A 13,042-nucleotide genomic window follows, 5' to 3' on the forward strand; every position below is an offset into this window, starting at 1 on the left:
TGGGTGAATGAAAAACAAAACTGGAAGTTTGAATTCCGTTTTCCCACATCACAGGAAAACGGTTGGCACTAAGGTTCACCCATTTAGTTGGGACAGTTGAGCTGGAACACGTATTCCGCATCAATGCATGTACCTTAGTGCCAACCGTTTTCCTACGACATAGGAAAATGAAATTCGAACTTCCAGTTTCGTTTTTGGTTTACCCGTGCCATCGGAAAAGGGAATTTGAACTTTTATTTTCGTTTTTCGTTTTCCTACTACATTGAAAGCAACATTGGAACTTCTATTTTTGTTTTTCGTTTTCTCATGACCTCATTTCTGTTTTTCATTTTCTATTTCTGTGAGACATTGAAAAACGGAATTTGAACTTCGATTTCGTTTTTCGTTTTCGTGTTCTATTATATGATCTCAAGACAGTAGAATGCGTGTACCTTAGTGCCAACCGTTTCCCTTCGATGTGGGAAAACAGAATTTGAACTTCCACTTTCGTTTTTCGTTTACCCATGCCATTGGAATTCCATTTTCGTTTTCCATTTTCCTACTACATTGAAAATGGAATTCCGTTTCTATGGAATTCCATTTCTATTTCCTTTTTTCGTTTTCTAATTTTCATTTCTCTTTTTCATCTTTCCTTTTTATAAGATATTGAAAAACTAAATTTGAGCTTCGATTTTCGTTTTTCATTCCTGTGTTTTTTTCACTTTTGTTTGTTACCTGAATCGGAAGAATGTTGGCACTTCCTGTCGCTAACAGTAGACCTAGAAACCACATCCTTGAGGAAGTCTTTGTCTGCCGTTTTCTTATTGAGGAAAATAATAATTATGAAGACCTTCTCAAGGTAATCAAGAACCGTTACCCAAATCTAAGTGTAAAAAGGTTTTTCAGTTGTCATGGTATCAAGAAGAGAAGGTCAGTTGCGGATAGAACAGTCGATATCCGGTTAGTGTAAAATGAGGACTGCAGACTGAAGACTGCGTACTGGGGTAAAATACAGACTGAGGGTGAAAATGCAGACTGCAGACCAGGGGTAAAATGCAGACTGTAGACTTTTTAACTGAGTCATGTTACCGTTTCCATCATTGAGAGCTAACCGTAAACAGGCAAACCGCAGCGTTATTTAAGCTAACCCGAGTGATATTCAGGCTAACCGGAGCATTGCAAACTTTCACTGTGATTAGCCTGAATAACCCTGTTTCTGATTAGAAATTGATGATGGAAAAACACCGTCGCTATATACTTAAAAAGTCTGTAGTCTGTAGTCTGCAGTCTGCATTTTACCCTCAGTCTGCATATTATCCCCGGTCTCCAGTCTGCAGTCTTCATTTTACACTGACCAGTCGACATCGAAATATCAGGTGCTATCAGAGGTTCGACTATATGTTCCAAATCGATCATGACAAGCCTTTGTACTGAAACTTTTTGACTTTATTGTGGGAACTAAATAACCGTTTAATTCCGTGATTTGTGATAGTATAAGGGGAATTTCATTTCCTTGTCGATATTGATGTCGTGGTAGTCCTATTAAACAGAGGCTTTTATTAACAATCAGCTCGCTCGATATGGTTTGTAGCAGGCTGAAAAATTTGTAAATATTAGTTTCTATAAATATAGCTGCACAGTATTTTTGTGCTATTTGTTGAAATCAAACTCCTTATGTACAGTCAGTGACATCATGTACAGTCAGCTATGACGTCCATTATGAGTATCGTAAGGTAGGAAAATATATATATAAGCCCAAAGAACGCTAGTGTCTGCTTAACAGGCTACTGTCTTGATATAATATAATAGAACACGAAAACAAAAAACTAAAATCGAAGTTCAAATTCCGTTTTTCAATGTCTTACGAAAATAGAAGATGAAAAACGGAAATGACAGTTGCAATTCTGTTGTACGAAGTCATAGGAAAAGGAAAAATGAAAATAGAAGTTTCAATTTCGTTTTCAATGTAGTAGGAAAACGAAAAATGAAAATAAAAGTTCTAATTCCCTTTTCCAATGGTGTGGGTAAACGAATAATGAAACTGGAAGTTCGAATTTCGTTTTCCCATGTCGTTGGAAAATGGTTGGCACTAAGGTACACGCATTAGTAGCCTATTAAGCAGACGCTAGGGCTCTTTCGGCTTGTATTATTGCATGCCTTCCTTTACTATCACAAATCACAGAATGAAATGGCTATTTAGGTCCCACTATAAAGTCAAAAAGGCTTGACATGATCAATATCTTTCAAAAATGAAAGACGAAAAAAGGAAATGACAATTAGGATTCTGTTGTCCAAAGTTGTGGAAATACGAAAAACGAAAATAGAACTTGGAATTCCATTTTCAATGCAGTAGTAAAACGGAAAACGAAAATGGAATCTCAAATTCCCTTTTTCGATGGGGTGGGTAAATGAAAAACGAAACTGGAAGTGCGAATTCCGTTTTCCCACATCGTAGGAAAACAGTTGGCACTAAGGTACACGCATTCGCATCCCCCCTAATCAATGTTGGAAAATGTCGCATTTTTCTTAACAAAAAGGGAAAAAAATCACCTGATTATCAACATTCTAAGTGGGAGAAGGGGAGAAGTTGCTTCGTGTCCCAACTTTTTTGTCTGGGATTGTCTGAAAGAAGAATTTAAAGAATGTCATACCACTCGCTGTTAGTTTTGAAACGCCTATCGTTTATCAATTTCCTATGCAACTTCCTACTGATTTATTATCAGTTATTATTCCAGCCAAGTACGTGATTTCAAAATCAAAGCTTTCATAAAATTGTGACTTTCACACGTATGTAATAGTTCTAGAATTTTTGCCGCTAGGAAGTTGTCTTTATTGTGGGCGCCATGTTTCTCACAACGCCCAAGTTTTTTCACGTAACATAGGCAATAAAAGACGACGTGCAACTTCTTTTAGTCAGAGATTGTTAGTGAAGTTACACCAATACCGTGCTATGATCAGATGATCCAAGTTACCACTATTTCAAGTGTATTTTGCTGTCCCTCTGCTACCTTTTGGTGCGAGTCGTCAACCAAAGTACGCAAGTTCTTATTGTTGTAGTTATTTGCTAAGTCGCGAATTGTTAGTCTTTTCTTTATCACGAAAAGGTTTCGTGTAGTTTATCTAGGTTTTGTTGAAATCGCTTTCACAGCTTTACTATTGGTAAGGTTTTTTGTCAAGTTGCTTTATCAGTCCAATTGTCATATGATTACCAAATTGTGATTTTTTCACGCTATATTTAGCTATTTTGCACGATAGCTGTTGATATCTTCGTTTGTTACAACAAGAGTTGTTATCGTCCCAGTTTTATTAGTTTCAAGTATCAATTGTCACGTCCATTTGTTTCACACTATGATCTTGTTAGTCTTACTTTGATTTTTCTATCCTGTTAGATTTGTATTTTATGCCTTATTTAAGTAGGACGTATTCTTAACTATCGCTTTTCAGTTTGAACCTACTACATCTACCTGTACAACTACTACTCCTATTCGTATCTGCTACCACTACTTGCAATTTACTGGTTTTCGCTATTTCTTCAGTTGCTATGTATTGTGAACTGTAGATCTATGGACTTAATCTGTCATTAAATCAGTTTGAATCTACCAAGTGGAGTTTGAATATCTCGCACCGCGCTACCCCTGTAGTTGTTTAAGATTTGAGTAAAGGCAACCTCTAGAATCTTTACAATTACACTCACTGTAAAACAGGTTGGAGAAAACAGGAATTGTACCATCTCGCGGGTACAGCTAATGAGCGCTACTTAAAAGAAACAGCATGCAACGACAAGTTTTACCTGGGTAGGCACTTAAGAACATTAAGTCATCTTTCTAAATAACCTTCTACGGTAGGCGATTGATAAGTCTGTGACATAACCCTCTATTGCTTCTTCAGGGGCAAACGGCTCAGTTGTTCGCCCCTAAAATCCAACTATGCACAAGATATTGTGTTTGAAAAGGATGTTTCTATTTCCTGCACTGAAAAAATGATCTTGTCTACTTCTTTAGAGGGGTGGTTGATTCGCCCGAAACAAAAATGATGCAAATTCGGTTGAAACGGTGGGCACTGAGCAAGTGGATATTTTCGCCTTGTCCCAGCTGTTTCGTGGGGTTTATCAGTGGACAGCTATAAAGCATTGCTGCTACCTAAACGTGATTGAATTATGCATGTCTCTCTTCATTTTCCTCTGTAATACCGGAACGTGCATAAAGCGAGGTGTGTTCTCGGCTTCAGAAGTGTCACCGGGTTAACCGCTGCAATTAACCCTCACGATTAACCATTACTGATAAAACATTTTGGTTCCAAACTGCTTCGAGTCATTCAAATTATACCTTTTTCCACTTTATAAAAATTATTAAAAACTATTTAACATTGTTTGGGATCAAGAACTAGCAAAACAGAGCTTTGCAAGAAGGTTTATATGGTTAACTGTTCAATTGAAATAGAAAGGGTAGTTACGTAATTAACTTATTGACACTGGCAAACAGTTAACCATATTTCGAGTGTCAAACTCTACTATTTGGCCACCAACTTGCTTCCAGCCTGCATTTCAAATGATGTGAAGTGAGAAATTTTTGTACCTTCTGCCAATTGGGAAGAACAGCGAAGGTTAGGGAGCAAAATGCTGACTTTCAATTGGTTAACCAATGTTGGTTATTCGTGTGCGTTAATTAAATACATGCGGACCCGGAAGTTGTTGTGTCGTGTGTAATCGTGATATATCTGATTACTATACACGGATAAACTTACATCAATTTATTTAACACTATTCCTTGAAATAACACAAAGATCTGCTACTTTGTGAATTAATAATCCTGGAAAATGTCTTAAATAATAGACAACAGCTCTAACCTTCCTTTAAATGTCATTTTGCTGGAAGCAGATCGCGAATTGCATTTTATTACAGGTGGTTACGAGTTATATTCCATGAATATCTGCACTGAGCCTTAATCTAGATTAACGTAGGAAAGTTCTGTCCAGTGTACGTCATTGAGCCGAAATCAAGTTCTAAAATATCGTGACACCATGATGATCGTTGGCGTTACCTTCACTAGAAAATTCCTCGCATATCTCTTTCAGACAATCCTGGACAATAGTAGCTGGGACAGTTGAGCTGGATCACGTATTCCCCATCCCCCCTAATCAGTGTTGGAAAATGTCGCATTTTCCTCAACAAAAAGGGAAAATATCACCTGATTATCAACACTGTAAGTGGGGGGGAGGGGAGAAGTTGCTTCGTGTCCCAACTGTTTTGTCTGGGATTGTAGATCCTGATAACCAGCAACCAGCACTGCATCACCCTGTAAACAAATGTAATTTTAAACTGATATAGAAATCGATGCTAAATTTCATTAAGTGAATATTGTAATTTATAATTACACTGGGTAGTGTGCCTCAACAAGTGTAAATTTCCTATTGTTTTTTTAGTAATAATTATTGTCTTGTAATTAGTGTACGTGTATTATTTTCTATAGTGTCTGTCATATTGCATGTCAATGTAATCCAAAGCTGTAAGTTAAAGTCCTTTTTTCTGTAAGTAGCATACTGACTCCATACTGTAAGTAGGTTGTATATAATGTGTAGATTGTAGTGCGTAGATATGTACTCCGTAGACTTTTTTTTTGTATCTGTAGTATAAGTTTAATTGTAATTGCTGTAATTGTTCAAGCAAATTTAAATTTACTTGTCCTGGAGAAATGTATTCAAGCCCGGCAGTTCAGCCACTCAAACTAAAGTATCTGCATTACTGACAGACCTGGAGAATTCTACTATGCTTATTATTAACAGTTCCACTTTATTTCATTTTTAACCCTTTAATTTTTAAAAGCTAATTTGTTATTTACTTCACAGGCTCCAAGCCCTGTTAATACTGTCACAAGAGGTGATATTGATGCTGTAAAGTCATCTACCTCTTTCCCAAACAGACGAAATGTTTTTGAAGTTCGTACAAAGTCAGGGATTGTTTGGTACTTACAAGCCACATCACCAGTAAGTTGCACATTTGCTGTGAGTTTCAAAACTTTATTGTAATGTTCAAAGCCCTATGGGGTTGTCAGATGTAATAGTTGTGGGGAGGTGGAATTGATGCCAAATTGCCGGACCTAGTAAATGGCCTGGAACGTAACCCACCAAAAAATCCTCATTTTCTCAGTAACATGACCCACAACATGATCTCATGTGAATAAACCACTAAAATAGAAACGTTTCCTGTCATTGCAACAACTGTGAGTCTTTCTCTAAACAAATGCTTTTTAATGACAAAACACTTTGCCGACTACACCTGACAACGTGGCACTGTAAAAGTGATGCTTGTGCGCATGTGCAAACTGAACTATACTGGAATTGTCAGAATGCTGAACTGGATATTACATTTCTCCCTTTTTCAAGAGACAGTCTCTTCCATAATAAAACCTCTGGAAGAAGCAGCATCGTGATTAGGTTAATCCAACAAGTTTGGTTACGATGTACGGCAAAAAAAGAATTTGTTTCAACTTATGAAATGTAATATCAAGCCTAGTTTCATCAAGGTTTGATTTTGACAATTTGATCAGTGGCTTTGTTTATAAGAACTTTTTTGGAGCTTTTCCCAGTAAGACATCTAAGTGATGCAGTCTGTAATAGTGGCTAATGGTAAAAGCTAGCCTTTCAACAGGCTCCCAGTGAGGGTGAAAAAGAATTTGGCAGGCGAAGCATGAATCTGCAAGCAAAGTGAGTGGGAGTCCACGAGCAAGAATCCGTGAGCAAAGCGAATGGGAGTCCCTCATCACCAGACCACTCTCAGCTCATCCTGCTCACGCTAGACTACACTCAGCTAGCTTACACTAAAACCAACTGGGAGCCTGTTCGCAGGCTAGGTAAAAGTGGATTGGTGGGTAATTTTTATGGACTCATTTTACAACAAGGACTAATTAAATGCAATAGCATGGTCTTATTCTGTTGCCAGCATTGATCAGATTGAGTATAGTTTCTTTGGTTTTGACATTCCATGAAACGACTTCAAATTATTATTGATTTTAAAAGCCATCTAAACAAAAAGACACTTATGGAGGGGAATCAATTGCAACTAAACCTCTGAAAGAAAGTATAAATTGAACAAGAAGACAAGAAATCTGCGGAGCTTGGGAAGTTGTCTTGTCACGTAACCCTTCCCAACATGCGAGAGCCTTTTTGATGACAAAGAAAGAGTTACAGAAAAAGTAACTTTCTGAGAGATTCAAAATTTACCTTGATCACCCTGGAAACATTCCCCTACCTCCCAAACAATGTTGAATTTCCTATTTCTAAGACTATGCAGATTACAGCATCTACACAACATTGAACTAGGGAGCCAGGGGTATCAGAGAGTCATCACCAGATGCATGTGAAATGGAATTGAAATAAAAAAGCTAAAAAGCACTTGCATCTTGGGACATTTGCTCCGCACCCCCTACCCAGGCAAGAACCTCAATGTGGTCTTGCATACTTCCAAATGGAATGATAGTAATGCAAAATTTCCATCACCATGTCTAATTTCCACGAAGGACATTGTGTCCATTTTGACAGGGCAAGTTTGTCACATCCAACAAACTTTCTAGAATACTACTGACAACAAGAATTGTTTCATATACAGTCGAAGGACCACCTTGGACATTGCAAAAAGTGGTTGCATACAAGAATGGGCTCTCATTGTTTCAGTTACTTAGTATGTGATGTTTTGCAACTGCTTAAAATTGAGGCGTTTGTAGTAGAATTTTAATGTTCCCTTTAATGATCTTTAATTTTAAATTGCACGACTCTCATTTGATAAACGGCAGGTGTAGGTTTATCTGGTGAATACAATAATTGCAGGGAACATACAATCTAGTTTAGTAGGATGAGATTAAGATAGCCTAATATGACCCTAAGGTGGAGTATTTCAACACCAATTTTAGTTACACCTGTGCTAGATGTTCAGTTAGTAGAGAGCCACATGTAATAGGCATCAGCGTGCTCACTTACCTCCCATTCCACTGAGATCCTTGAACAGGCTGATTTTGCATCTAAGATGGTTTTAGAATTCAAAATGTCCCATGTCCCAGAGGTTGCACAAGGAGCCATGTTAAGTTTCCAATTGACCTGCCTTCAAGTCTGATTTTATTAATTTGCAGTTCAACTTGCCAACATGGAGACTTTCCAAACTAAAATTTAAAACTTTAGAAAAACTCTGACAAATATGAATTTTTTGAAATTCCCTTTATTGGAATACTTAATTATATTTACTTAGCTCTTATTAACTGAGTGGAAGGTCTGTACGGGAGAATCTTGACCGAGGTCGTGAGTACACACCTCACTGCATTTGGTCTGTACACACAAGCGAGGTCAAGATTCTCTCATTCAGACCAACTAAGCTCGGTTAATAAGATGTTTATTATATGGCAAACAAGAACAATTTTATCCGTTTAATGTACCTAGTTTGTACTAACTGACATTTTGCTTGCGAATGGCAATGAGCTGAACTTAATTCTGCCAAAGTTTGCTCGTCCTCTTTACTTTTTTCCTTATGAGGCTTTTTGGCACTTCCATAAATAAATATTGTAAGAATAAAGTAGTCAATATTTTTGCATATTAGTTTGCAACTTTTTCACTGCAAAATGTAACTGGTCTAGGTGCCGGTCTAGATGGGAAAATCTAGACTGCTTTTAAGATTGATTTCAGCCAATCAAATTCATGAATTCGGTAGTTCCCAGTTCTTGTGAGACACAGACATATAATAAAACAAATTATATATCACTATGCACCTAGAAACACAAATAACAAGAAGAATCACCAATCCATCAGTTCTATTGCAACCACTCATCCCAAGTTACCATCTGTAAGCTTACCTAAAAATATAATGAGCTCGTTACATTTGCCTGCAACAAAAACAAGTGTTAAAACTCAGTGGTCTTATTCATAACTAGCTGCTGCCATTAGACTTACAAAGTTTAAAACGCTCTGAGACTTCGCAGAGTTTAAGACTAGACAGCATAGAAACTGAAAAAATGATAAAAGAAGTGGTAACAAATATGCTTACACTACGCTCGCAAAAAGCATATAGACAATAGCCTCCACTTGGTGTGAAATTGATATGCTCGGATATTTGTCCGCAGACATTATCTGTTCCGAGAGGCGAACAGTTTTCCGAGAGCGTAGCTCGAGGAAAATTGTGAACTTCAAGGAACAGATAATATCCAAGGACAAATATCCGAGCATATTTTCTCGCCAAATGGAGGCTTTTGTGTTTATTATCCTTCAAATATTTTTTGCAACACGCGCGGTTTTGAAAATTGGGAAATATTCTTGGATATTCCCCAGTTTTAGCTGGGGAATGTTTAGTCATGTGATGCATTTAGACCAATCATACACGAGCGACAATATTTGATGGATTGTAATAAGCTTTAAACTTCAACTACATACATACATACATACTTTATTGACTTTCCCTTTAGAGGCTTTTCAAAGACAATACAATAATAATTTAAAACTACTTAAAAACTCTAAGATTCATTAAGATTAATTAACTAGAATTAGGAATCTATAAAATCCTTAATAAGTTTACGTTTAAGATAAAACTTAAAAGCAGATACTTTCTCGAGAGTTTTTAGAGAGCTATCCATGGAGTTCCAGATACTGACTGTTCTGTAGTAGAACGTTCTCTGACCACTGGCAGACTTAAAAAGAGGAATGTTCAGCATTTGTGAACTTCTTGTGGCATGTCCGCTTATTTCTCCTCGCTTACTGAACTGGGAAGACAGATACTCCGGCATGCGAGATGTTAGACATTTGTAGGCCATGATAGCGCTCCTGAAATATAACTGAGTCACGACTGGTAGCCATTTAAGCTCTTTTAAAACTGGTGTGATGTGATCATATTTGTGTGTACTGGTCGCAATTCGAGCGGCAAAGTTCTGAATACCTTGTAATTTATTTATATTACTTTTTGATGTATTCGTCCACACGTTCGAACAATAAAAAAGTTTACTAAAAACTAAAGTATTTATAATAGTTAGTAGGGTGCATTTGTCAAAAACATGCTTTGTGCGGCTTATTTGACCAAGACAAGACATACAGGAGGAGACAGTTTTGGTAATGTGTTCGTCATAGGTCAGGTTCTTGTCCAAAATCACCCCAAGATCTTTAGCGGTGTGCTCCGGTACGAGTTCTCTTCCCATGAAGGTGAGGCTGGGAGTGTCCAGTCTGGAATGCATTTGCCTGCTGTCAAACACCATGAGTTTAGTTTTGCTTGGGTTCAACAATAAATGGTTGTTGGAACACCATTGGCCTATTCTATGCAAATCAACTCTTAAGTCAGCAAAGGCGTTTACAGTATCTTTCATTTTGAAGGATATAACTAGCGTAGTGTCGTCCACATAGCTCTGGACGCTGCAATTCTGTGGTGCTGAAGAAAGATCATTTGTGTAAATGCTAAATAAAAGTGGTCGAACTACAGGACTTCACATAATTCAACATTGCACATCGGAGAAACAGCCGAAAATACACACAAATTATCTATATGAAGCAGTAAAAAATATACATTTTGATCACTATCGACAGAAAAGTGCCCACTTACTCTTCATTCAAACCTTAGCTTTGAGAAAACGAAGACAGCGCTTGTTTGTTCCGCCTCAAGCTGACATTTTCGCTGATTTCAAGGTTTCTGTTTGTATTTCCACAGTGTAAATCCATTTTTGAAAACAACCTTCCTCCAAAAAAAAAATCAGATCAAAGTTTCAGTTCCCTGGATCATAATTCACTGTAAAACAACGGGGAATGGCTTTGATTTGTCGGTATCACCATACACAGACTGTGCTGGTGGTTGGAAGCACCACTTCGCCAAAACAGGCCAGCACTGGCAAGTTCTACCTCAAGGTAACGTTTTCGCTTGTTCAGGGATTTCTGCCGGTATTTCCACAGTACTCTCTTTAGAAATCCTCATTCAAAAACACGGAGGGTTGAGAAAGATGTATCAAGCTCACAGTACCTTCAAAATATATTGCTGTAAATGCACTAAAAGTACCTGTCATTTTATAGTTCATCCACTAGGTTGATTTTCTTAAGAACTACACCGTGGAGAATGTCAAAAATACCATTTCCGAGCCTTTAGATTTAAGATGTTTTTTGGGGGGAGGATGCCCCTAGACCCCTCTGCAAACTTACTCTGGCACTGCTCGTTTTCAAGCAACCCCACCTCCTTCCTCCCCTTCCTTCACTTGAAAAAAGACTCCGCCATCCCTGTGAATTCATATCCTGCTGCATCAGCTGCAGTTGCTTTCTAGCATTTAAAAAGGTCTTTAGCAAAGCAAACTTCTCCCGATCTTCTGCGCGAGTGAATTAAATTCGACGTTTTAATCTTTTATAGCTTTTTGTCATGCCACTACCGGGCCAAATTTATTTGAGGTCGGAACAGCAGAAGCACGACGTTTGGACTAGGCCGAATTCCAACCAAGGTCAGATCAGGGGATAGACATCAAACAGTCTTAAACTATTTTTCAAGAAAACCTGCTTCCTTGGTCTACCTGCATCATGCTAATAAAACCTCTTTGTTTCATTAATTTTAGTGCATCTAATTAATCCATTTTCCATCAAGGTCAAAATCGACACACAATGGTTAAAAAATACTTTAAAAGACCAGTCTCCTTTCGAATATTTGCAGGCTAATTGAGTGTGTATAGACGGGAAAGACAAACCCCTATATGCTTCCATTATGAGCAAGTGTCTAAACCTCAATAATCGAGGAATTCCAATCGGAGTTCAAAATCGAGACACATGCTAAAATTTACTTTAAAAGACCAGTCTCTTTTCGAATATTTGCAGACTAATCGAGTGTATATAAATGGGAAAGACAAACCCTGAAATGTCTCTATTATAAGCAAGTGTCCAAACCTCAATAATCTAGTAATTCCAATGGGAGCTAACTGAAAATATTTCTTACATGACGCCAGTCACGTAATACATGTAGCGTGTTTCATCTATATAACTTTGAACTTATATTTTGGGCTTTTTCTACAGCTTTTTTGTATCTTGCATGGAATAATGAAACAATGTTGTAATAAAGACATGGATCAACTATCTTTTTGTATATTTCCCACAAAGCATGGCCCACAAATGGAACAAAACAGACTAGAGTACTCAACAATAGAGTTCTTTGAACATACTGCATTATGCAAATTTGAGAAGAGACTGTCGCGAACTTTTGCATTTTACTTCTGTGAAACTCAATTGCCCAGAAATATTTTTCCATATTATTATAGTAGAAACGACACTCGTTTGCACAGTACTTGTTTCAGTTCCATATCGGACATACCAAGATGCGTTTTAAGCCTGTAAAGCTACGCAATTTTTGCCGTTTTCATAGGGGCTTGAAAAGGCAATTCTTCAACGGTCGACGGAATCCTTCAAAATGCTTGAAAAATTTAATACTTCCTATTGTTAGAAGAAAAGTAAAGCTCTTATGCTAGGTTTACCCCGAGTTCTAGTTTTGTAAATTGTTTCAATGCGAATACTGAGAACTTTGTCAATTTTCCAGATATTTTTGCATATTTAATGAGGCAAAAAGCTATATTTTCATTTTTTGTGAATTCCTCGAAGACTTTAAATTCTAAGAGAATTGAAATAAATATTTTCGAAAGTGGCTCCCTAAAAGCGTTCTTTAGGCAAAGTTTCAGGATTTTCCATTTTTCTAACCTTGCCAGCCATTCTCGATATTTCCAGTCAGTGACTCTTAAACGTTTCCCATACATGTTCTTCAAAAAGCGGTATAAAGAATGCTTATTGACCACTCATAAGCATTCTGTCTTGATTTTATATCAATTTCCATTATTTCTTGACTTTTTAAGTAAAATCCAAGATGGCGGATCGAAGATGACGGGTCAAATGACGTCATTTGGCATCATATGACGTCACAACCAACAAATATGGTATCATTTTGTAGAACAAGCTCAGGGCTATCTAATCAATGTAAATTTATTTTGCAGTGCCTAACAGGGCGCAAACCCAAGAGGGTTCCATCCATTTCCCCCTTATACCACGGTGGGGGTGCTAGTTAGCTTGGACATCCGAGGGTTAAAATAAC

General features: G+C 37.4%; 2 protein-coding genes across 7 annotated transcripts in view; one reads left to right on the forward strand and one right to left on the reverse strand.

Annotated features, from left to right (window-relative positions):
* The window catches only part of LOC145485001 (katanin p80 WD40 repeat-containing subunit B1-like), a 332,677-nt gene that overhangs the window by 107,195 nt on the left and 212,440 nt on the right, over positions 1–13,042 (reverse strand). The gene's annotated exons all lie outside the window — the stretch shown is intronic.
* The window catches only part of LOC145485043 (pleckstrin homology domain-containing family A member 2-like), a 124,700-nt gene that overhangs the window by 21,432 nt on the left and 90,226 nt on the right, over positions 1–13,042 (forward strand). For all 6 annotated transcript variants that reach the window (XR_014049131.1, XM_081463690.1, XM_081463689.1 and 3 more), the window contains exon 3: positions 5,824–5,961. Coding sequence is in view for 5 of the 6 variants with exons in the window: in XM_081463690.1 (XP_081319816.1) it covers positions 5,824–5,961 (138 nt within the window). In the remaining variant the exon portion in view is untranslated. The remainder of the gene's footprint in view (positions 1–5,823; positions 5,962–13,042) is intronic.

The sequence above is a fragment of the Orbicella franksi genome, chromosome 4 (assembly GCF_964199315.1).
Source record: "Orbicella franksi chromosome 4, jaOrbFran1.1, whole genome shotgun sequence".
In the NCBI taxonomy this organism is placed as follows: Eukaryota; Metazoa; Cnidaria; class Anthozoa; order Scleractinia; family Merulinidae; genus Orbicella; species Orbicella franksi.